This window comes from Vulpes lagopus, chromosome 10 (assembly GCF_018345385.1).
Source record: "Vulpes lagopus strain Blue_001 chromosome 10, ASM1834538v1, whole genome shotgun sequence".
Taxonomy (NCBI): domain Eukaryota; kingdom Metazoa; phylum Chordata; class Mammalia; order Carnivora; family Canidae; genus Vulpes; species Vulpes lagopus.
In genome coordinates, this window is record NC_054833.1 from 102831537 (window position 1) to 102857240 (window position 25704).

The window sequence follows — 25704 nt, forward strand, 5'->3', positions numbered from 1 at the left end:
GATGTGCTGCTTTTTACCCTCAGCTACTGATTTAATTGGTGTGCACTGCTACCTGGGGATTGGAATTTTAACCCCTCCCACCCCATGGGCACACACACAGTTTGGGAACTACTGTTTACATACTTCCAAACATATTAACAAATTTAATACATCTGATTTTCCTAAAACCTTTAAATACCTAATAAATCCAATGAGCAATATTTTTGTAAGCATGTATGCCAATTTTGGCCATCTGAGGAAAAAATTCAAACTTGGAAATTGGAGCCTATCTGTAGGGGCATATGAAATGCAATTGGGGAAATGTCCAATACAGTTGACGAGTGGTTGGGGTTGATTGTAATATTCTTTTTTCTTGGTAACAGTTTTATTATCAAGATTTAATTCACATACCATATGATTCATCCACCTAAGGTGTAAAATTCAGTAAGTTTTAGTATTTTCACAAAGGCATATAACTATTACCGCAGTTTTAGAACGTTTTTCATCCTCTCCACAGAGAAATCTTGTGCCTTTTAGACATCACCTCCAAATCCCTCTACCTCTCCCACCCTACCCCAGGCAATCACTAATCTACCATCTCAATAGAATTACTTCCTCTGAATATTTCATACACATGGAATCATAGAATATGTGGTTCTTCACTATTGGCTTATTTAACATATTATTGTCACGTTTCTTTTTCATGCACAATAAAAACTCCATTTCCAGACCCTCTACCATCTCTTGAGGATAGTTGGGGATGGGGGAGGGGGGAGGTCAAACATTCCAGGCTTCTATTCATGTCTTGGTTTGATGGTGACCCTCATCTAGGGACCACCAGGAACACACCCAGAGTCATCTCATTAGAACAAAAGACACTCCTACCACCCAGGAAATTACGAGTATTTCAGGAACCCAATGTCAGGAACTGATTGAGAGTCCAACATATATTTTCTCTTATCTCATAGTGTGGATATTCAGTTGTCCCAGCACCATGTGTCGAAAAGATTATTCTTTCTTTACTGAATTGCTTTGGCACCTTGTCCTAAATCAATTAACTGTAAGCATGAGGATTTCTTTCTAGACTCTCAGTTTTATTTCATTGATCTATATTCCTGAAAGTATGTATATCACAATTAAGGATTCTTGTTCAATGAAGGTTACCATGGGTAAAGTTAATTAACAGCTGATAGAATGGCAGAAAGTTATATATGATGTTGGAAACAGAGGATTAGTAATTAGAAGAGAAAAGGAACTCCTCTAAATCAAGAAGACCAAGGCAGGGGATCCCTGGGTGGCTTAGCGATTAAGCATCTGCCTTTGGCTCAAGGTGTGATCCTGGAGACCTGGGATCAAGTCCCATGTCAGGCTCCCTGCATGGAGCCTGCTTCACCCTCTGCCTCTTTGTCTCTCATGAATAAATAAATAAAATCTTAAAAAAAAAAAAAAAAAAGACCAAGACAGAAATCCCAGATCAGAAATGAGTGAAAAAAATGAACAAGAAATTTACATACAGAAAAATCCAAAGCACTTCGTAAAACTAGGTAATGAAAAGGAATATATCATTTTTGTCTCTTAGGGTGTTACTAATTAGAAAGTTGAATACTGCTCAGTTGTTGTGTGGATGTGGGTGTGCAGACTGAGGCTTCAACTCCATTCCAACCCTTTCTAAAGATTTCCTCAAGTGTATCCCATAAAGGGATATGTCTGTGTATGACCGGAAAGTGCAGGCAGAGTATCCTTCACTGAGAGAGGAAAATGGGTAAAATGAGGACCAGTACCATATGGTATTGGAAGAAACCAAAGACATTAGTTTAGTAAATTAAAAATGCATGCAATGCAAAACAAGGACATTCTCCAGCCAAGGACAGTTCCAACCAAAATTACTCATTTAACAAAGGCAATCTGCAAAGGTGGGGTTGGAGTGGGATACAGTGGCAGAGAGGGATACATAAATAGGTTAAACATACACATACGCACACTCCTTTGTGTATGTGTTCTCGGGAAGAAATAGGGGATCCTGGAGGATTGGGGGCCGGAGCCGTCTACACTTCCTGGACAGCAAGTGGCCAGGGATAAAAGGATATTGGAGACCATAAATGCTGTGTCGCCTGGGTCCCCAGCAGCTGGCAGTGCAGAAGAGATTGACAGCAAGCGCTGCTGTGAGCCTTCTTAGCTTTCCTATCTGACTGGAATAGCTTTTCCAGAGAACGCCAATTCCAGCCATGGCCAAGATGTTTGCTAAAATGGGCACTGGAGCAATGATGTTCATGGAGTCTGATGAAAGCTCTGTTTGAGGTTCCATGGTACTGAATTTGGCTTCTTTTCACACCTCACCAGGGTGTGAGATTCTGGGTCCTTTGTGTCAACCATCTGCTCAGGTGAATAATATGCCAGAGCCACCCTGGGCTACTGACCCTGACAGCCTAGACCTTCACAGCATGTGCTAGTGGTGGCCCCATTCGGGCCTCAGTGCTCAGTGTGCCAGGGGTATGTGGTTTCTTCTCCTAGAGGGATAGTCACATTCATCCAGCACCGACAGGTTCCATTCTTGTTGGGCCAGCACTCTCTCTTGTCTGAGTGCAGGCCTTCCTGGTCCCCTAGCAAGGAATGGTATCAGTGTGGTAGCACAGAGGAAGAACCACAGGGCACCATACCACTGTGTCCTGCCAAGAGGTCCTGTGATAGGTCACATATACTGAAGGGGGTTCGGAAGAGCAGGGGTGGGAGGAAGAATGGGCCCTGGGCCCTCCCTTCTGAGGTATTAGCATGCTCCCCAAGACCAGCAACCACTTGTAGGCTGGCTTCAGCCCCTCACATCTCGGGAGAAACCCTTGTGGATGGCAGACATTGTGGGTTGAAATGCCCCACTAAAATGGTTGAAGTCCTAACTTCCCATACCTGTAAATGTGACCTTCTTTGAAAATAAGACTTTGGGTAGCCTGGGTGGCTCAGGGGTTTAGTGCCACTTTCAGCCTGGGGTGTGATCCTGGAGACCCGGGATCGAGTCCTGCGTCAGGCTCCCTGCATGGACCCTGCTTCTCCTTCTGCCTCTCTCTCTCTCTCTCTCTCTCTCTCTCTCTCTGTGCCTGTCGTGAATAAATAAATAAAATCTTTAGAAAATAAGACTTTTTATAAATGACCAAACTAAGATAAGGGCATTAGGATGGGATCTAATCCAATAGGACTGACATTGACCCAGAGAAGTTCACAGAAGGAAACTGTGAAGACACAGGATACACCTGAGCACAGGCTAGATGCTAGGAGAGGGACAGATTTTCCCTCACATTATGCAGAAGGAACCAATCCTGCTGACACTTTCAATCCAGAATTAAACCCCCAGAACAGTAAATTTCAAATTGTCTAAGTCCTGCTTATCATCTGAGGAGAGAAAAGGAAAAGGAAATACAATTTGCAGAATGCTAACCCTGTAGTAAGGATCAGGCTAGACTATATAGGAGAAACTTACCCTCAATATCCTAAAAAAAATATATTATCCTGGGACACCTGGGTGGCTCAGTCAGTTAAATGCCCGATTCTTGATTTCAGCTCATGATCTCAGAGTCCTGGGATGGAGCCCCGCATCAGGGAGCCTGCTTCTCCTTCTCCTCCTCCCTCTACTGCCCCCCACTCTCTCTCTCAAATAAATGAATTAAATCATATATATATATATATATATATATATATACATACATATATACACATATTATCTCTATTTGCAAATGGGGAGTTGAGGGTCTTGCCCAAATTCACAGAGGCAAAAAACTCTGTGAACTCACAGAAATGAATAATTTTTTTTGCCTTAATAACTACAATAGAACCCTTAGAGAGCAACTATACCAGGTTGGACAGAAGCTATATTTTATTCCACCTCACTCCTGGTTGTTCCTTTGCCACCTTCTGAAGCAAGTGGTCTCAAGCTAGGGTGAATTCCTAGGAAGGCTGGGATTTGTTAGGATAACTTGTTTTTCTGTCTTCCTCTGTACGTTCACACAAGGAAACATGTATTGGGCCCTTTTCTGGTGCCCTTTCACCTGGTGGCTCCCCTGGCTGCTCTCCCGGCCCCCAGTCCTTCAAGCAGGGTCCACAGGATGGTCACTTTCCAGGCCAAGAATGTTTGTTCCTCTCTCTTCTCCTTCCTTTAAACTCCTGCTAAACAGTGAACACAGTGAGCTTGCTCTATATGGTGTAGCACTGTTGCCTCGTATTAAGTACTCAATGAATATGTGTGGATGGAGTAAATGAGCAATGAATGAATGTCCAAGGTCAGACTGTGAAGCCAACTGAAATCCACTTGGAAAGACTTCCTGGCTCTCTATATTCTCAGGGCACCTGGTACATGTGAACACTACAGAATACATTGCATAGATTTACAAGTATATATTAATATGTTACCTCTTGCAGTAGATTCATCACTGCCTGAGACTCTTTTCTTCTTGATAATCCTATTGCTTTGTGGAGTAACCAGCACAGAGCTACACAGTTGCTTCTATCATAACACAGTGTATACATTCCTGAAAGACTTCATAGTCTGAAAAAAAAATTACACTCACTTTCAATAGGGTTCATGGTAAGCTAGGAGGGGGCAGACAATTCGAAACTCTTTAACAGGGGTGCAAAAGGCAGGACTAACTGCTTTCCCCCATATGCTCAGAGTGGATCATTCGTTAACTCAGAACCTTGCACTGATACTCAGTTCAATTAATTGATGGATGATCATTAAATAGACAATTAGATACATTTCCTTTTATTTTTGGTAAGATTTTATTTATTTATTTATTTATTTATTTATTTATTTATTTATTTATTTATTTATTTGAAAGAGAGAGCAAGAGCTTGTGTGAGGGGAGGCACGCCTGGGTGGCTCAGTAGGTGACTCATCTGCCTTCAGTTCAGGTCATGATACCAGAGTCCTGGGATGGAACCCCACGTCGGGCTCCCTGCTCAGCAGTGAGCCTGCTTCTCCCTCTCCCTCCACCTCTTTCCCCTACCCCTCTCCTGCTCAAGCTTGCTTTCTCTCTCTCTCTCAAATAAATACATTTTTCAAAAAACTAAAAGAAGGAATGAATGAGCTCAGGAACACAGAAGGAGAAGCAGACTCCCCACTGAGCAGGGAGCTCAATGCAGGACTCAATCCCAGGGTCCTGGTATCATGACCTGAGCCAAAGGCAGATGCTTAATTAACAGACAGAGCCACCCAGATACCCTTACTTACCTTTCTAAGTAAGATAGAATACTGAGATACCTTTTAAGCAGTATTTTAAGTTCATATGCTTTTGCTTTTTATTTTATATGCCCTAGAGAGACTGTATTTTTTGGTCTGTTAAGGAGCATGTTTACTTTTTCCACTTGGAGGAGCTCTACATAAACATTCATATGCTTAGCATCCCAGGACAAGAGGAAGAGTGCAGGGCAGACAGAATCTGTGAAGAAATAATGTCTAAAAATTTCAAAATTTGGTGAAAAGACATACACTGCATAAAACCCAAGTAAAATGACCAAAGAAACTCATGCCAATCACTTTGTAATTAAAATTCTAGAAAGTAAAGATAAATTGAAGAATCTTAGATGCAGCCAGAAAGAAACAAGGAATGTGGGAACAATGATGATGGTGGGTTGCTCATCTGAAAGAACAGAGGTCAGAAGCGAATGACACACACTTTTGGGGTATTGAAAGAAAAAAAATATTAACTTCAAATCCTTTAGGTAGAACTACCTTCAGGAATGAAGGAAAAATAAAGACATTCTCAGATGTAGGAAAACTAAAAGAATTTTTTGCTAACAAAAATGACTGAGAATGACTAGAGAAAGTTCTTGACACAGAACAGAAATGATAGGGCACTTGGGTGGCTCAGTGGTTGAGCGTCTGCCTTTGGTTCAGTTTGTGATCCCAGGATCCTGGGGTCAAGTCCCTCATCAGGTTCCCCACAGCAAGCCTGCTTCTCCCTCTGTCTGTGTCTCTGCCTCTCTCTCTGTATCTTTCATGAATAAATAAATGAAATCTGAAAGAAAAGAAAAGAAGAAAAGAAAAGAAAAGAAAAGAAAAGAAAAGAAAAGAAAAGAAAAGAAAAAAAGAAAAGAAAAGATACAAGAAGGAATCTTAGAGTACCAGGAAGAAAGAACCAAGAATGGGAAGACCAGAAGTATGGGTAAACACAATAGATTGTATTTCTCGTGAGTTTTCTAAATCATATTTGGTGATTGATACAAAAATTGTAACACAGTTTGATACTCAATACAATATTTTTAAATAGCAAATATAAAAATGAAGGGTCCGTGATTAACATGAGGTAATAGTTCCTAGTAGACTATGAAAAGTCATATACATCGTAAGACCCAAGAGTAGGGATCCCTGGGTGGTGCAGCAGTTTGGCGCCTGCCTTTGGCCCAGGGTGTGATCCTGGAGACCCGGGATCGAATCCCACTTCGGGCTCCCGGTGCATGGAGCCTGCTTCTCTCTCTGCCTCTCTCAATCTCTGTGACTATCATAAATTAAAAAAAAAAAAAAAAGAGTAAACACTGACAAAACTGTATAAAACATACACTCAAATATATTATAAATAAATCAAGATATAATCTTTTTTTAAAAAAAGAACAAAACAAAAGCGATTCCAACCCAGTGGATATTCTTACATATGTTACCTGGAAACTAAGTGGACTACCCAAGCACCGTGTGATTGGAAGTGGGTGTAATCTGGATTCTGCTAGATTTCGCTATCTTATGGCTGAAAAACTTGGCATTCATCCCAGCAGCTGCCATGGATGGATTTTGGGCGAACATGGCGACTCAAGTGTGGCTGTGTGGAGTGGAGTGAATGTGGCAGGTGTTTCTCTTCAGGAACTGAATCCAGAAATGGGAACAGACAACAACAGTGAAAATTGGAAGGAAGTGCATAAGATGGTGGTTGAAAGTGCCTATGAAATCATCAAGCTAAAAGGATATACCAACTGGGCTATTGGATTAAGTGTGGCTGATCTCATTGAATCCATGTTGAAAAATCTCTCCAGGATTCATCCAGTGTCAACAATGGTGAAGGGGATATATGGTATAGAGAACGAAGTCTTCCTGAGTCTTCCTTGTATCCTGAATGCTCGGGGTTTAACCAGTGTGATCAATCAGAAGCTGAAGGATGATGAGGTTGCCCAGCTCAAGAAAAGTGCAGATACCTTGTGGGATATCCAGAAAGACCTAAAAGATCTGTGACTTCTGGCTTCTAGGCTGTAGAAATTTAAAACCATGATGTGATTAACTGTGAGTCTTTAGTTTTTCATCCATATATGTGGATCACGGTTTGCTTTTATCTTCCTAAATATGTGAATCTGTGCTCACAGAATCAAAGCCCATGCTTGCAGTATGAGCCTTGAACAAATAAAATTAACTACCGTAAAAAAAAAAAAAAAATAACCCACAGAATGGTGACGAAAAAAAAAACCAAAAAACAGAGGAAACAAATAATAAACACAGATCTAAACCATCACAGGTCAAAAAATCACCTTAAATAGAAATGGTCTGAATACCTAAATTAAAACAGAAATTGGCAGAGTGGCTAAAAAACACTAGAGTTCTTACCTTTATCTATCTATCTAGAGTTCTTAATTCTTAATTTCTTCTCCTCTGATCAAATTTGCATTTCCCATTTCAGGAAATGTCTCTGCCTTTCATTCCATGGCTAAGGCCGAAATAACTCACATTACTTTCAGTGTCTCTTCCACTGGAATATAAGCTCTACCAAGCCTTTGATTCATAGATATAGATATTATTATGGGTTGAATCATGCCCAGTCCAAAAAAAATTAAAAACATTTTTAAAAAGCTATGTTTGAGTTCTAATTCTTAGCACCTGTGAATGCAATCTTACTCAGAGATAGGGTCTTCACAGAGGTCATCAGGTTAAAATGAGGTCATTAGGGTGGGCCCTAAACCAATATGACTGGTGTCCTTATAAAACAAGGGAAATCGGCACAGAGGCATCCATGCTTGGAGAGAAGAAGAAGACCATCTACAAGTTGAGGAATGCTTGAGGCTGCCAGAAGAGGGACTCCAGGGGCAGATTCTGTTTCTCAGTCCTCAGAAAGAACCAACCCTTTCAACAACTTGGTTCTAGATATCGAGCCTCCAGAATCAGGGACAATACACTTCTGTTGGCTCAATCACCCAGCTCACAGTACTTTGTTACAGCAACAAACTAAAACGAGCTAAAGCTATTAGCTTAAATATTTATGGCACTTGACTCAGTGCTTTACACACAGTAGATACTAGATTAAAAAAAATTGGTTGACATATATAGTAGGAGACACAAGCCTGGGTATTGGTATTCTAGGAGACCAAAGATGAAGGAGCTGGGAGATGTGAGGATGCAGATTCTCTTCCAAAGCCCTATTTTTAGTTTTGTGTTCACCTTTGTAGTTAGCTGTGCCTGATGCCTCTGAGCCCAGACTCTCCCTGACTGAAAATCAACGAAGGAAAACCCTCAGTCTCCTGCCCAGCTGGATTCCAGCAGTTGCCTGGCTGTTGGTGCAGGGAGGTAATGTGGGCATCCAAGTGCCTCTTTCACAGGGTTCTAGTCAATCTACCTATTTCCGGTCTAGCTCACCACCCTGACTACAGAGATACTTGGTGTCTCAAAGACTCATGTTTTTCTAGGCTTCTATTGTGGGGAATTTATTTGTTTCTTATTGGTTTAGTCACCTTGCAGGTGGTGAACACAGCTTTCTCTGGTCTGGCAAGGCATTCATCCATCTGCTCTCTGACTTCCAAAATTACATCTCCAAAATTACATCTCTCATGGGTTGTTTCATCTCCCATTCTCTTCATCTTTTAGGGTTTATGCTTTCTTTGTAAAATCCTTAACTGTAAAAGGGTAGGGTTTGAAGAAGGATCAGAGACTGACAGGTGTCCAGGCATCATGGTTCCTTTAAATAAAAAAAATGCAATGTAATAGTGGTAGAATGAACTGAATTTGCTAGGAACCTTGTATGAGCCTTCTGTATACCTGATCTCATTTCATTTTCAAAGTTATCTTTTCCTCTATCAAGGAGTTGAAAAGGTATGCCCTATTAAATTAAACAGCCAAGTAGCAGTGTCCTGGAGTTCTACTGGATTATAATCAGTAGGAGAAATAGGTGAAGGTGTAAAGGTCCACAACTGGAATGACAATTCAATTTCTTAGTGCAAATGTTATCTAACTGTGAGTCCAAAGACCTGGCTGCTTGTTCCTGTCCTTTTACTATACTGTTTACTGGTATTTTTATTGTACTACGGTACGGCCTCACTTCTAGCCTCTCTGAATCTCAATGTGAAACCACATCTGTTATATGTGGGTAATAATTTCTGATCACCAGTTGATTCCTTATGTGAATGGCCTCTTAGAGCTATTAACAGATATAGACACCAGTAAAGGTAATAATTACCCAGCAGATTAGGCATGAACTGTATGCAATACATTTTGGTTTCGAATGCCATCAGAACTAGTGACAGACTACAGTGTAAAGGTCCAGTTCAGCTGGGAAGAGCTGGAGGTCAATGCAGTGATTATTTCTGTTAATTGTTATCCTTTGGCAGCCCTAAAAACTTTGAGTGAGGAAGTGTCTTTGATATTTAATATCTTCCAACAGAAACTGTCCATATATTTTTTCATGACTGATAAGAAAAGTGACAGAGTCCATGCTTGTTCACTTTGGTGTACAACCTGAGATTTTGTAAACTTCCCCATCATATATCATTCTTGATGAGCATCTGAGTGGGCTTTAAAGTCACGTGAATTATAGTCTACAAGGCAAAATTATATTGTAAAGCCACTTCAACTCTCTAGGTCTTAACTTTCTCTTTCGTAAAAAGATAATAACAGCAGCTATTTCATAAATGATATTGAGAATTAAATTTCAAAAAGCAAATGTATAAATGAAGCCCTCCCCACAGTGTCTAGCATATAATCAAGGCTATACTATGATGATGATAATGATGATATACTTTAAAATATATATTATGTAATATACTATTATATATTCTAATTTAATATTATATAATAAATACCATATACTATATTATTATATATTCTAAAATAATATTATTATATAACATATAATAATAATAATATTGTCAATGATATTGCTGATTTGAGGATGCTATTTCCCACCAGGTAACCGGTCAATATTTTCCTACAGATTGCCTATACTGTGGTTATCTCACTATCAAAAATAATAATTTTTAAAAGATAAAGCATATGCAGTGTCTCTGGGTTGCTGGGGTTCTTATGCCTGATTTGCTACTCACATTTAAGGCACAGTTGACTGGCTTCTCTGAGACTGTTTCCTTGCCTTTGTTTGGCTACACTGGCTGTTCCTCCCTGAGCCTCTGCTCTGCACTGGGCCATGAGCCCTAAAGCACTCCTGCCCATTCTGCTCCTATGTGTTTTCTTCTTTATTCTATACTGTAGGTACTGGGAGCCTAGTTATCTGTATTTCTTCCCCTTAGTAATTGTCTGGGGGCAATGGGTTTCTTGTCCAGGACATTGTATGTCTCTTTATAAAGGAGTACTGACCCCAGAGGTCCTGGCAGATGGCATCCCTACTTGAATGTTCTGGGCCCTTACTCCGTCTCGTCTCACTGCTTCTCAATACTGTCATCGTCACTTGTAAGTAATAATCAGTTCTAACTATCAGAAGACTGCATAGGAATGAGGTTTGAAATCTGGGTAACACAATGTCAACCCAAGGTTAATGATTGATGGCTTTGCTGGGCAGGTGGCCTGAGAGTCCGCAGTCCTGCGGGCGATGTTTTAATCTGGGGCGCCATCTAGTGTCAGTTTTGCAAACAGCACGCTGTATCGAAAATTCCCTTGGGCGTGAAAGGGTGGAGGCCAAAGCCAGCCTGTTTATTAATATCACACGGTTATCCTGCAACAATTCAACCAGCCCTGAACACTTCAAAGGTTAAAAAAAATAACTTTTATAGTCAATACTTTAACACGCTTTAAAATTATTCGTTAGCAATCGGGTGCTTTAAAATCAATTAATGTTCTGCATCTCGAGGGCGTCTTCTGTCAGACTTTGATGAACCCACACTTCGGTGCAGGGTCCTTTGGGGGCTTTACGTGAGGTTCTTGCAGTACAGTCCAGGTGCTGGGTTAATCTTAGGCGCATCGGCAAAGTCACTAATCCTTTCAATACGCAGTGCTTAGTAAATTTATTATTACTCTTATTAGGACTATCATCATGGTCATAACTGATATACTTAACCAGGAATCTCGTAATTTTCTTCCCTACTAGGGAGTAGAAGAGCCAATTCCAGTGTCTGCATCTCTGCACAAGAGTTGTCTTCCTTCTCTCTGGAGTTACTGAACTTTGAAGATAAAAAGAAGTATTTGAATATTTTAAAAGTTGCCCTTGTAAGATTCCTAACCTCCTCCTCCCTCCCCTGGCGAAAATCGACTATTCACCTCTTTAAGGACCATTCTCATCTCTTTTGCACGACCACCATTACCCATGTTTTCTTAGTTAATTTGACCAAATCTTTCCACCATAAGGAAAAGAGCCTGTCCTCCTTACTCTCTTATTCCCTGAGCCCAGTCCAGTGTTGGCCTTCTGAAGGCGTTGATGAATTCTTCCCAAATGAAAGCATCATCCAGCATGATTTCTCTGCACCACTTAGACCAGAGTCCAAGTCACTGTTGGTTTCTCTCATGTTCTTTCCTCCCTGTGGACTTCCTGCAGTGTTAGGGCTACCAGGAGCTCCCGGATCACTATCCATCGACTGGGGATAGTAATTTCTGTTCACCAAAAGGGACAGAAAACTGGTACGTGTATAATGAGATGCTAATAATTACATAAAGGCCTGGAGACAAGAAACATACCTGCCGCTAAGATAAGCATTGGTTGGTTAGGAGCGCCACCTAGTGTCAATTAGAACAAACAGCACCGTGTATTGTAAATTGTTTCTGTCCAGAAGGTGTAAGGTCCAAATAGATGTGCTTGCGTGTGTGAAAAAGACTTCTACCTAAAATTCACTAAACAGAGTAGTAAGTAATTGATAGCTGGGCTGTCTTTTAATTGTATACACTTTATATACCAAAAAACAAGTCTTATCTCCGACTGTAGTTCAGTTGATATTTGTGTGTGCGTGTGTTTAGGAACATGAATTGTACTCAGTCTTCTGGTCTCTCCCAGGAGAAATCTGAATTCCTAATCTCCATTTTCTTACTGATGAAATGATAATGAATGTAAAGGATGTATAGGGTGTTGGTAAAGAAGGAATGAAATTAGTGTATGTAATGCTTGGTCCATACAGAGTGTTCAGTTACCTATTATCTTTATTAGTGTAATTGACACTCTTAAGCCAACCATTTCAGGATGGTGCTGGGTCGTGGTGATAGTAATATATGTATTCTTTTAAAAATAGTATGTATCTATGTATGTATGTATGTATGTATTTAATAGGTACATATCAAATTTTGTACTTATGGCAGATACTATTCTAAGAGCTATATAAATATTAACTTGTTAATTCTCCTGACAACGTACGAATCAGGTACTAATAGTGACATTTATAGATAAGAAGAGTGAAACATAGAGACATTAATTAACTTGTCCAATGGTAAATTTGAACTTGAACCCAGGCATTCCTGCTTCTGAGGCAGTCATTTTGATAAATATATTATGCCACCTCTCTATTTTCTTGGATTATTTTATAAAATTAAGAGGAAATATATGGGGTGCGTGGGTGGTTAAGTGTCTACTGTTGGCTCAGGTCATGATCTTGGGGTCCTGGGATTAAGCTTTTCATTCTCCCTCTGTCCCTGCTCATGCTCTCCCTGTCTCACTTACTCTCTCTCTCTCAAATAAATAAACAAAATCTTAAAAACAAAAGAGGAAGTATAAATGCCAGTACCATTAACCATGGAAAGTATAAGAATCTATGTATTAACTGAAGCATAGCTACAAGCTACAAATCCATAGGTATGTTAATGTAATAAGAATTTGGTCGCAACAAGGATTTCTGTTTAACTTAAGCAGGTTTAGTTTAGTATTTAGTAGTACAAAAAAAAATCAGGGGTGATGGAGTGCTGCCTTGGTCCCTCTTACATACTGGTAACACACAGTTTTCCCTGATAGCCATACCTGCCTGCATTGAAAGTATGCACACACCTAGGATGCAGAGGGCAGACCAGGTGACTATGTGAGTGTCATTATCATCTCTTCCCATAGACTTTTAGGCAAGGTGTGAACTCCAAGAACAGCAATACGGGGCTTAATTCTTAGCGACAGTGATAGTACTGAGTTCTATGCTCACCTACCACTCCCCAACACACAATTGCATGCATGGATATACACTCACGCGCGCGCACACACACACACACACACACACACACACACATATCTCCCTTCTCCCATGTTCTGGCTTCATCTCTTGTTAGAATCTCTTCCTAAATTCTTCCTCAAGATAGCACCTAGCCATGTTATGTTTCAGAGGCTTCCAGGAACAACATCCATAATTGGAAAAAAGTGAAAAAGCTTGCTGGATGGCCTATTCTCACCCTCCTCCAAATTAAGGAGAGTACCAACTTTCTCAGGGTCACACCCAAATAGCAGAATCCCGTGTATGTAACGGAAAGAAATCTCAAATTGGAAGCAACTGTGCGTTCAGCCCAGTCTCAAGAACTATGTGTGTGTTATCTAATTTAATTCTCACTATAGTCCTAGTGGGAGGTGCTATTGCCCTATCACAAAGGAGGATATGGAAGTTGGGAAAGTCTGAGAACATAGCAGGGTCACCCTGCTCCTATGTGGGGGAATTGATATCGGAAACAACACGCTTGCTCCAAAACTACTATCGTCCCACCCTTTTGCACCATGAGCTCAGCCTGTTCTCTACTTGCAGGAGCCTGACAAGTTTCGGGTTAACCTGGGGCTACCAGGATTTCCAACAGGTTAGGGAATGCAGAAGGTTTATGAGTTGTCCTTCCATCATTTATATATGCAATATGATATATAAAATATAATGTACTGTGATATTATATGTGGTATTCTATACTATACACTATACACACAAATCCATAATATACAACATAAATGAATATGATATATGCCATACGTTAATTATATATAATTATAAATATAATTTTGTACTCAATGAATACTACCAAGAAAATATAGATCTACATTATCAAAGTAGTTTAACACCAGCTGTAATTCCTAAAGCAGTTAATATGTCTATATGTGTAATCTTAATAACAAAATTCTGGGGGCCCTACTGATTTTTAAGACTGTAAAGGGATCCCAAAATCTAGAAGTTTGAGAACCACTGCTCTAGGCTGAACTCTGATGTCTTATTTTCCCGACTGGATTGGTAAGGACTTGAAGGCAAAGATGTAATCAGCACAGGAACATTTTAACTTTTTTATTCTTCTCTTCCCCCATTGTTTTGTGTCTTTTCAGATTTTCTATTGCACAGTATGATAATTATGCTTGTCTGTGTCTCCTGAACCCATTATAATTCCTTGAGAGAAGGCACTTTGCTGGGCTAATCTTTGTTTTTATTATCTTTTCTGGTGTCTTTTGCTTAACAGGTACCCTGTGTATGCAAAGCTCACATGTGGCATTAGGATGGGCTAGGAATAAAAACATAGTAATACATCCTAACAAATCTATCAAAACTGGTATATCCTCGTTTCCTCCAAAATAGTCACTCTGTAAGGCTCTATGCTTATTCCAATTAAGGCTATTGCCTAAAATATGTCTGCATCTTGTCCATTATAATTACCTTTATTACAGGCCTAGACTGGAAAGCTATTAAAATGTAAATATTGTCACTATTGACAAATCCTTTTCTTTTGAGGGTGGATTTGACTTTTGAAACAGTTTAAAGTCATTTGAAAACAAGCTTAAAGAATAAGGAAGGCTATGGATGACCTAGTTTCCTATGTCACTTATGTGGTTCTCGTAGTAATTCCAAAATGTTAGGCAAATATATTGGAATGTATAGCTGCATTTGTGATATTCTCTATGCATTTATTAAGCTTCTACTGTGTGCTTCACCACTATGTTCTTTTTCCCTTATGTCTTTTTTTTTTTTAAGATTCTATTTATTTATTCATGAGAGACACACACACACACACAGAGAGAGAGAGAGGCAGAGACACAGACAGAGGGAGAAGCAGGTTCCATGCAGGGACCCCGATGTTGGATTCCAACCTGGGACCTCAGGACCATGCCCTGAGCCTAAGCAGACGCTCAACCACTGAGTCACCCAGGCGTCCCTGTCTTTTTTTTTTTTTTTTTTTAAAGATTTTATTTATTTGTTCATGAGAGACATAGAGAGAGACATAGTCAGAGGGAGAAGCAGGCTCCTCACAGGGAGCCCAATGCTGGACTTGATCCTAGGACCCTGAGATCATCACCTGAGCCAAAGGCAGATGCTCAACCACTGAGCCACCCAGGTGCCCCTCCTCCATGTCTTTTAAGGATGTGTCAGGCAATAAACGTACAGAGCAGTGGTCTCCGCTCTTATGCTGCCCATAGGCTGGTGTGGGAAACCTTTCAGATCAGGTCTGAGTCCCTAATTGTTGCCTATTTGCCTACAGAGACTGGGTTATTTGTCAGAATGGTTTGTGGGGCTGAAGCCAGCTAACAGACGAAGAACTTACAATCTTCTTTAGGCTGTGAATTTCCCAAAGCTCTTTCCTGCATATTTTTTCTCAGGCTGTCCCATATTATCAACCTGGCAGGCAACCAAAGCGTTAACCATTTGCATTCTTGAGCAGGCAAGCCATTGGAGTGGCTGCTATTATTAGCCTCATCTGTTGGTAAGTCAGGAAGAATCAGGTTTTAATCATTCCCCGTTGGGGCCTGTAAGAAGTTTCACTTAAATCAGTTTAGCTGCCTTCAGAAGCAGACAGAACCCTATTCTGGCTCAGTAAAAGGAGGATCCATGCACCTGCTCCAGCAACATCTCTCATTGTTCTTGCATATTTCTCGCTCCTCAAGTCTCTCTCCCCTACATGCTCTGTCCAGCTGCCACTGCTGCCTTTTGGACTTGACATTCAGCTCCAGATACTTAATTTCATTCACCAGCTTTCCAGACTTGAAGAACATGAGAGAACATTAGCCAATCCACAATATTTTGAATGTGTGTAAATACAAGAATACACAATTTATTGCATTGCAATATTTGTGTCCTCAGGTTATTGCTGGCTACCTTGAGGCCATCAGTTTTGAGTGGAAAGACCACACACTCTTGACTTGAATTTTCCCTTAGAGCCAATTTTAATAGGCTTTTTGTTGCTCATAGGCTTGTTCAATCTTATTTCAAAGCCTGAGACTCCATGACACACCTACCAGAATCTAAGGTTACTTTAAAGTTGATGGCCAAAAAGTTTTGTGTCTTCTGATTTTTTGAATGGTTTCTAAAGATCCTGATTTAGAGGACTTAGAACAAACTGACTAACCAGGTGCCAAAGTATAATCTTCAAGAAGTTAAAAACATGTGTCTCATACAAGTACTGTTTACAGAAGGCTCATGTGTGGGACAAAGAATGATGTAAGTCATTAATGAGGGGGCAAGTAAGCAGGATGACAAAGTTGGCTCAAAGCAGGATATAGGAGAATGAAAGATGTATTTAGTTAGGGAAAGAAAAAATAGTGGGAGGCTAAAAACTCAGATACAAACTGGTTAATGATCTATTGGGCAATGCAATCATCACTCTTAGGGTTATCTTCTCTACTGGAGTTTATTTGCCTCTCTACTGGATAAAACCCTTATTAAGTGTATCAATCTTCTACAAGTGAATGTCTAATTTTACATACTATGGACCTAATCAAAGAGTACCTATGAAGTCAGTTACCTTCTCGAAAGCTAGGCTGTCCAGACAATAGCTAAAACTCACAGGTGGCCAGTGAGCACCTGTAAGGTGGCTAGTCTGAAATGACATGTTTTACAAATATGAAGAGATTTGGAAGACTTGCCATTTGAAAAAAAGAAACATAAACTATCTTATTTTTTAAAATATTGATTACATGTTGGAACAGTCATTGTTTGGATATATTGAGTGAAGTAGAATATATATATATTTTTTTCTTTTAAGAAATTTATTTAGAAAAATAACCCTCCACTGCCTGCTCCCCAAAGTAGAATATATTATTAAAACTAAATTCATCTTTTTCTTTTTCTTTTTGCCATTGTGACTACTAGAAAACTCACACATTACATGTGACTCACATTCTATTTTATTGTAGAGCATTCTTAGAGCATCAACTGACCCACAAATGAACCTAGAAAATTTCCTAACGCAGCTTAGAATGACATGAAGAAATATTTTTCCCTTATTTTTAAATTTTAGGTAACTTTTCTCATCACAAGTTACAGGGATCTGGAGAAGGGTTGCTTGTTTCTCTGCCTTCTGGCCTCTACCATGAGGCCAGGAGGTTGGGAGAAAGACTGAGAAGCTGGTGTCCTAATGACTTGAGATCTGGACATCAGATTTGCATGTAGGGAGATGTGTTTTGATTGATTCAACTTGAGTGATCATATTAGAGAACTAAACCACAGTAATCAAATTTATAAGCTGCTGATTTGTAAATCAGGACACCAATTTATAGTGAAGGGAAGTCCAGTGACCTGATAATCGAGACTCTGCACTGCTATTTTCCTGATGGTAAAGTACACTTAACTGAATTTCAGATGCCTGGGGTGGAGGGTGCTGGGTAGAACTCATTGCACAGAGAATCAGAACAAAGTGGCATGTTCTTATTTTATTTTATTATATTGTTACCAAAGTATATTAGCATGGCAAAAGTGCTTTAGTTATTCAAACACTTTCAATAACTTCTTACAATTCTTACACCCAAAGTCACAGTGAGGGATGGCAGGTCTAAAGTGGTTTTCTATGGCTGCTAATTCATCCATCACTAATCTTATTAGGCTGTTAATTCCCAGAGGACATGATCAGGAGTAGACACAATTTCCAAATGTTGAACAAGTGTTATTCAATAAAACCATGGAGTTATCCTTAGTCTAAAAGATGCCTCATTTTTTATCACTGAACTTAAGTTCTACATGTTGATTACAATCTAAGGAAGACATCTTTAATACATATTTTCATGTAGCTGTATATTTGAATGAGAATTTCTGGTAAGTTGTAATACTCCCTTTGTCACTAAATATAAATATGTAATTATACTAAATACATGACTAGTGGGGTATATTCAATTTTTTCAATTGTGGCAACCAAAGGCTGAAATCTGAAGTACCAAACCTTAAAGAAGTAAAGCAAACAAGAATACAATAAGTAGGACCAAAACAACAACGAAAAGAATATGTAAGACCAGCTTTAGAGGGGATGAGAAGAGGCATTCTTATCAACAACAAAGAAATGGCCTGATTCTAGTATTTTCCCTCTATTTCTATTTAAAATTTTGCCATCTGTTTTACTTTACTTCAAACCTATAGTTCATCTTATAAAAGTGTATCACATTAAAGTCAGCTGCTTTACTTCTATCGAGATCTTTGAATTCCCAGAGTGTCCTTCTATACCATAACACAGGTCAGATATTGTTCCTGGGTTACTACCTAGAATTTTCCGGTGCCGAAATTTGTCCCTTTATTGAAACATATAAAAATAAATACATAAATGCTTGTTTTCTTTGAAAACAGATTATCTCAATGTCTATAGCTGCCAAGTCTATTGAGGAATTAAATTATTTATTTATTTATTTATTTGCAGCCTTAGGGGGTCTCCCTTCTCCCTCATTATCTCTATCTTGAGGGTCAGGCCCCCTGCCTTGCACAACCCAGAGGGGAACCGGAGACCTTTTTAAAAACTGCCCAATTTCTCCCCTTTGGAAAAGTGAAAAGTGCCCCGCCCCCATCTGTGAAGAGAAGGATTTGATCAAGAATTTCAGTGTCAAGTCTACGATTTAAGTCTCTAACCCCACCACCACCACCACGATCCAGGCCGCCCCCCAAGGCTTCCGAACCCCCTTTCGCCCGACCCTAACTGCTTTGGGCTGGCCCGGGGATCCTCGTCCCGGTCCACGGGTCCTGTGATCTGTGCGCGGAATTCACAGAGGACCTGTGTTACTTCCCTCGCGAAGAAACAGAATTATCGTGAACACTGAAGTGAAAACCATTTCATTTTTGTCTCCCAGAGAAGGGAAGCATGAGCCCAACCACCCCTGAGAACAAGAAGTTTCAGGGGCAAAGGAGCGAACAGGTAATTTAGAAGAAAAACAGAAAGTGGTCTCCGACCGTCCTGGACTTCCCTCGGAGTTGGGGGACTTGGGGGCGCCTGGGCGCGTTGTCTTGGGGCTTGCGGGAAAAATGAACCGAGAGCACGAAGCCTGAGGCTTCTCGGATCCTTTCCCGACCAAAGCCGGAGAATTTGGTGCGGGGCATTTTCACATATTCCCCCTTTTGTGAAGTGGAACAAACACAACTTAGGCGCACGGCGGCGGCTCGGAGCCTGCCAGCCAGGCGGGCGAGCGGAGCACCAATCAGCGCGCGCCTGCGCTCTATATATATGGCGGCCCGGCCGCGGCGCACCTACCGCGCTTTGCCACTCGTCCCCAGCCCCGGATCCTCAGCATGTCGGAGACCGCGCCCGCCGCGCCCGCCGCCGCCCCCCCGGCGGAGAAGGCCCCCGTGAAGAAGAAGGCTGCCAAGAAGCCTGCGGGGGCGCGCCGCAAGGCGTCCGGGCCCCCGGTGTCCGAGCTCATCACCAAGGCGGTGGCCGCGTCCAAGGAGCGCAGCGGCGTGTCCCTGGCCGCGCTCAAGAAGGCGCTGGCGGCCGCCGGCTACGACGTGGAGAAGAACAACAGCCGCATCAAGCTGGGCCTCAAGAGCCTGGTGAGCAAGGGGACCCTGGTGCAGACCAAGGGCACCGGCGCCTCGGGCTCCTTCAAGCTCAACAAGAAGGCGGCCTCCGGGGAGGCCAAGGCCAAGGCCAAGAAGGCGGGCGCGGCCAAGCCCAAGCGGGCGGTGGGGACGGCCAAGAAGCCCAAGAAGGCAGCGGGGACCGGCACCCCCAAGAAGAGCGCCAAGAAGACCCCGAAGAAGGCCAAGAAGCCCGCCGCGGCCGCCGTCGCCAAGAAGGTGGCCAAGAGCCCCAAGAAGGCGAAGGCGGCCAAGCCCAAGAAGGCGGCCAAGAGTGCGCCTAAGGCCGTGAAGCCCAAGGCAGCCAAGCCCAAGGTTACCAAGCCCAAGAAGGCTGCGCCCAAAAAGAAGTAGGTTGTTGACCGTTTGCTTCTAAAACCCAAAAAGGCTCTTTTCAGAGCCACCACTAATCTCCGAGAAAGAGCTGAGCATTCTGTACTCCGTTTTCTTTAACTCTAAAGGTGCGGTGGGTGGTCGGCTCGGAGGCCATGAGCCGGCGGGAACGGGGCCGGGGAGCGCGTCCCCGGCTCCGCGGTGCCCCGGGCTTCCTCCCAGGAGGGGTGCGGAAGCGCCGTCCGGAGGCGCGCCCTCTCCCGGCAGCCCCGCCCGCCCCGCGCTGCCGAATACCGAGAACCACCATCCATCCCGCCTGCCAGTCTCTGCCTTCACGGATCCCCCGATTGGGTCGGAAAGTCCTTTAAAAGTCCCGCCCTGCTCGCGGGTTGGCCCATCTCGCCGCCCTGGATTTTCGTCGTGAGTTTGTTATTGGGTGGTGTCCGGTCTCCTGGGTACTCGGTTTGTTGTTTCTAGCCGTTTGACTTCTGTCCTTTTCACTTGATGAAGACGGGAATCCGGTACTTGGGGCCCTTGCCGTGTCTGGAATCCTGCCGGTGGGTCCGGTCTGGGGACGGCAGCCGGCCGCGGGGAGGGGGGAGGGGAGGGAGGGGAGGCTCGGACGCCTGAGCCCCGCGCGGTCGTGCTCCAGCCGGTGCGCAGCTGCCCGCAGGCACCCGGCCACCGCGCACCGCTGGGCCATGTCCTTTTGCGCCTCGCGTCCCGTGTCTTCGGACCAAGGCGTGAAGGGTCGCAGCGCAGCAAAAACAACTTTTTGTCGGCCATTTTGTCCTGGTAGCGGGCCACGGAGCTTCATTTCAGGCAGACGCCAGCCTCTGGACACGGAGGCGTTCCGATTGCGTGTCTGTGCGGCCCCAAGTCCCCAGTTTCCACGCGAGGAACCACGTAGGGGGAGACTTGGAAACATAAATATATGCGGGTGCGGGTGTCTGTAATGAAGGGCTCGGGTTTATATTCCCGGTGTTACCTGTGGGTTCTTTTGCAGTGTCCGGCGTTTCTTCCGGGCAAAATCCTGGTCCTGGTCCCGGTTTTACTCTGGTGAACACGATTTTTCCTTTGAGACGAGTTCCAAGGAACAGGGGCTTCTGGAGATTTGCAGCTCAGTTCGTCCATCGCCACAGTGACGGATCTGGTTGTTAATCTAGATAAGGTCTCCCGTTACCCGTGGTGACCACGGGTTTCAGCCCCTCCCAAAAGAATTCGGATACTTTAATGTCCGTTTTCGTACACTAGAAAGACCTCCACTTTTGAGAGCGCAGCGCGCGCGCGCAGACAGCATTTTCCCATGGCTTCTTCCAGCGTTCTCTGTGCTGTTAATTTCACATTTAAAACAACCCAGCCCTCTCTATTTTATTGTAAGCTTAATAAATGTACCCGACCCTAACATTTTTGCCTCCGTACCTCACCCTCATTTGGAGATGCCACCTTTTTATCTTAGGCTAAATTACATGGGTAGGTGAAGTAATTCTTGATTTTCTACTTTGTTCTTTTGATCTTTCTTGGCCATTCCTCAGGTGTGATCACACTCTTAAGGACTGTTCACGGGACTGGTTTAAATGCTGAGAATACATGACCTATAGTATTTATTATATAAGAATTGAATGTTTAATAAACGTGTTAAAACATGACTAATAGCTGATAGAGCTCATTCCCTCGCGTTGCTCTTCTTTTTCAGGATTTCCCAGTTATTCTATTTATTTTGTTTTCCAAATGTAATTTAAGACACTTCCTCCCTCTCACCTCTTCACCCCTCCATTAGACGTAAAAAGCCCTCAGTTTTCATACCTGTGGAGAATGTTTTAAATTTTCTCCGACTATATCTTCCTATTTCTAATTACTTTTATTCCCAGGTATTTTGTCTTTGTTACTGTCGAAATGGCAACCTCTGAGATTTTAGCTTCCTTGAGGACCAGCATCCCATGAAGTACACACTGAAGATACCCAGCTATGGAAAGAATCTATATTTCGTGAATTAACCACCTCTAGAATAGTACTGTCTATAGCCATAACATAAATTAGGAAAAGAGAAACAGGTGAAATCAATTTTAGTAAGTTATTTAACCTAATATATCCAAAATATTCTTGTTCAACATAAAATCAATGTAAAAATATTTGAGATATTTTACATTCTTATTTCTTATAGTATGTCTTTGGAAACTCTTTGCATGCAGTACCTCTATGTTCCTACTGTCCTGTTTCAAGAGGTCAGTTAAGTGCATGTGGCTCATGCCAACCACGTGGACAACAAAACTCTAGAACACTCTCTGGTCCCAAATATTCTGGTCTTCTCTAACCTTATTTCGACTTAAAGCTTGCATGTCACTGTGTCTTAATATATACCGTCTTCTGTGGCCTAAACTTTGGTAAAACATCTTGACCTTTAAGAATGGTTGACTAGTCCGAAGGTCATTGGGCTGATATGAACCACCCAAAATTTTGTTTATAAACTGAAACAGTTACAGAAACTAGGGGGACCTGAAGTCTGGGGAACTGTCTTCTTAGACACTCCTGGAGAAACAAAGAGGTCTGGTGAATAAACAGAGCAGAATGGAGCCCAGAATAAGCAAGAGCAGAGAGGAGTGATGCATGGAGATGTGCTCTCTGGGTTCCTGACATCAGAGTTCTTGGTTCCCCTGAGCCATCTTGACCTCCTGCCACTGGGGCCACCACCTCGCTTGGCTCAGGTTGGGTTGAGTTGTAGCAACCAGGAGACTTAATTAAGACACTCCAAATATAATCACAGTTTGAGCTTACAGTAATGGCATCCTGCGATGGTAATGACATCTGTGTTCCCTTCCCCATTCAAAGACTTTTTCAAGTCCACACTCTATTGGAGTATGTATACTTGCAACTGATCCTAACATCAAATGTCTTACGCAAACATATCTGCATAGGTGACGAGAGCCCTTTACTTTCAAATGAAACTTCCTCACAAACAAATAGAATCGCCCTTCTCTAGTAAAGGTAAAGGGAGAATTCATTCACAGAAAGCTAAAAGTTGTCAAAAAAAAATCTCTAATTTTGCCTAGACCTTAGATACAGTCAGTCTTCACCAATGTTCCTCTGATTTTGTTCCATTCCCTCACAAGCATTCACAAACTTGGCTGGCTTAGGTCTGATACTGTAAGCCATTCATTAGAATCTAATTTGGCTGGGGGCACCTGGGTGGCTCAGTGGTTGAGTGTGTGTCTACCTTTGGCTCAGGCCATGATCCCGGGGTCCCGGGATCAAATTCTGCATCAGGACCCCCATTCTCCCTCTCCCTCTACCTTTGTCTCTGCCTCTCTCTGTCTCTCATGAATAAATAAAATCTTAAAAAAAGAGAGATAATCTAATTTGACTGCTTTTTTCGTAAAGGTCCTTATCTTGACTTTTAGTTTATGATTTCTATAATTTATTTTGACATTATTAATAATCTTATTTATAATATTCTACTTATAATATTGATACAGCAATAATATATTCAAATAATTGCCTGAACATGGGTGGTTAGCTAAAACTGGCAATGAATACTGCATAAACTGCTGAGTGATAATTCAGTAATGACATGATAATTCATGATCTCATGTGATACGTATGACAAAAGTGCTAGTAACACAGAAATTAAAGGCTACTTGTAATGCAGTATACCAAACTTTTTTTTTTTTTTCCCTGCACATACACAGTGCTCTCGTGGCCAAAAAATTAAATATCCTATTACTTCTCATAGGCAAAGTTCTAGGTGCCATTCTATGCCTAGGGAAGTGTAAAAAGTAACTTTGGGTTGAAATTCATGCCAGAGATGAACAGGTTTCGAGAAGCAAGATTATATCATTAGAGGATTTCATAGTGGAGCAGGGATTTAGGTCTCAGTAGGAACATGGATATTGAGAGCTAGCGTTTTCTGAGCTCTAATTTACAATGTATTCAGCTCTCTCCACTTATTACCAAACGCCCTGTCACAGCACTTTGAGGTAGGTGTCATTAATACTAGGGATTGGTGATATTAAGAAGGTAGCTAGGTAGTTTCCAATAAGTAAGCCAGTATAATTATCCTCTGTATGTTGGTTGCTTAATGCTCATACATGGCTTAATGGTCATGCAAGATACTGATATCTTGAACAATATATAGCTCGATAGTAAACCGTGGGGAAGGCGCAAGCAAATACTACTTACTCTGTAGCAGAATCCAGAGTTTCCAAGGAGATGAGTGTTCTGAGCTGGTTGTGAAGCTCAGAGAGCATCCCTAAGATGTGATGTTCCTTCTACTCATCCTACCCACTTCATCTCATACCAGGCCACTGACCAGAGGACTCTGACAACAGAAATTAGCCCAAGCCAGGCCACTGCAACTCTTAATCATTCAGCCTAATCTGTGAGACAGTTTCCCTCGAGGAGCAACTAGATCTAAGAATCCTTTTCCGGGCAATCTTACTGATCAGAAGATATTTAGAGTGTGGGCTTGGTGTGAGATTGCCTGACAATGATATTAATTAGGAGTATGAACTTGGCCAATCAACTAAAATCTCTTAGACTCAAGTTCTTTCTCTGTAAAATGGAGACAGTGAGAGAACCTGAATTTCAGTGTTGTTTTAAGAATCATATAGGGACACCTAGGTAGCTCAGTCCATTGAGAGTCTGACTTGATTTCAGCTTCAGTCTTGATCTTGGCATCCTGAGTTTGAGCCCTGCATTGGACCCCGTGCTGGGCTTGGAGCCTACTTAAAAAAAAAAAAAAAAAAAAGGTAAAGTAGGCTTTTTAAAAGCCAAGGTATATAATAATTCAGGACAACCAGCTCATGTGGTACTTGACCCAAGGAGAACTCTGAATGTTAGCTATTAGACTGACTCCAATGAAAACACGGTTTTATTGTTCCTCTCATGAGGACCTCTTTGAGGGAGGATGATAGTCCAGAATAGATCTATAAACCCTGCATATTGTTCCAGGGAACTCACATTTATATTGAAAGGGTTCAAACTTCTCAGAGTTGAATTTATATTCTTCCCACTAAGCGTTGTCCTCCTGGTATCTCTGATGATCCAAAGCATCATGCAAAGCAAAACTCAGATTGTCCCAGAGCCTAAGTCATCCCAGGGCAGCCCTGGTGGCGCAGCAGTTTGGTGCCGCCTGCAGCCCAGGGTGTGATCCTGGATACCCGGAATCAAGTCCCTAAGTCCGGCTCCCTGCATGGAGCCTGCTTCTCCTTCTGCCTGTTTCTCTGCCTCTCCATGTGTGTGTGTCTCTATGAATAAATAAATAAAAATCTTAAAAAAAAAAAAAAAGTCATCCCAACCCAGTGATTCTCAACTCCTAGGGCTCTCTGCTGAGGTGTGTTAGAACAGGGTGGTAGGAGGGCAGGGGAAGTCACGTGTAATTTAGAAAAGCATAGTTGGTGCTCAGAAGCACATTTACTCTGAAGCTAATGAAACTCAAAAGTTAGGCCCAGTACTTCCAAAGCCCTGAGAGGGGCTCTGTGGAGTGTGTTCACTTGGTCTCTCTTTTTAAAAAAAATTTCAATGTGAAGATAT

The 25704-nt window shown here is 42.0% G+C and overlaps 2 protein-coding genes across 2 annotated transcripts; both read left to right on the forward strand.

Annotated features, from left to right (window-relative positions):
* The first annotated feature begins 5547 nt into the window (after nt 1-5547).
* On the forward strand, nt 5548-7247 carry LOC121500962 (L-lactate dehydrogenase B chain-like). The gene is made up of 2 exons (XM_041773050.1): nt 5548-5590; nt 6573-7247. Exons 1-2 carry the CDS (start codon nt 5548-5550, stop codon nt 7181-7183), a joined length of 654 nt encoding a protein of 217 aa, XP_041628984.1. The 3' UTR covers nt 7184-7247.
* Nucleotides 7248-19262: 12015 nt separating this feature from the next.
* H1-2 (H1.2 linker histone, cluster member) lies at nt 19263-21824 on the forward strand. The gene has a single exon (XM_041770502.1). The coding sequence runs from the start codon at nt 19555-19557 to the stop codon at nt 20194-20196; it is 642 nt and encodes a 213-aa protein (XP_041626436.1). The 5' UTR covers nt 19263-19554; the 3' UTR covers nt 20197-21824.
* Nucleotides 21825-25704: the final 3880 nt, after the last annotated feature.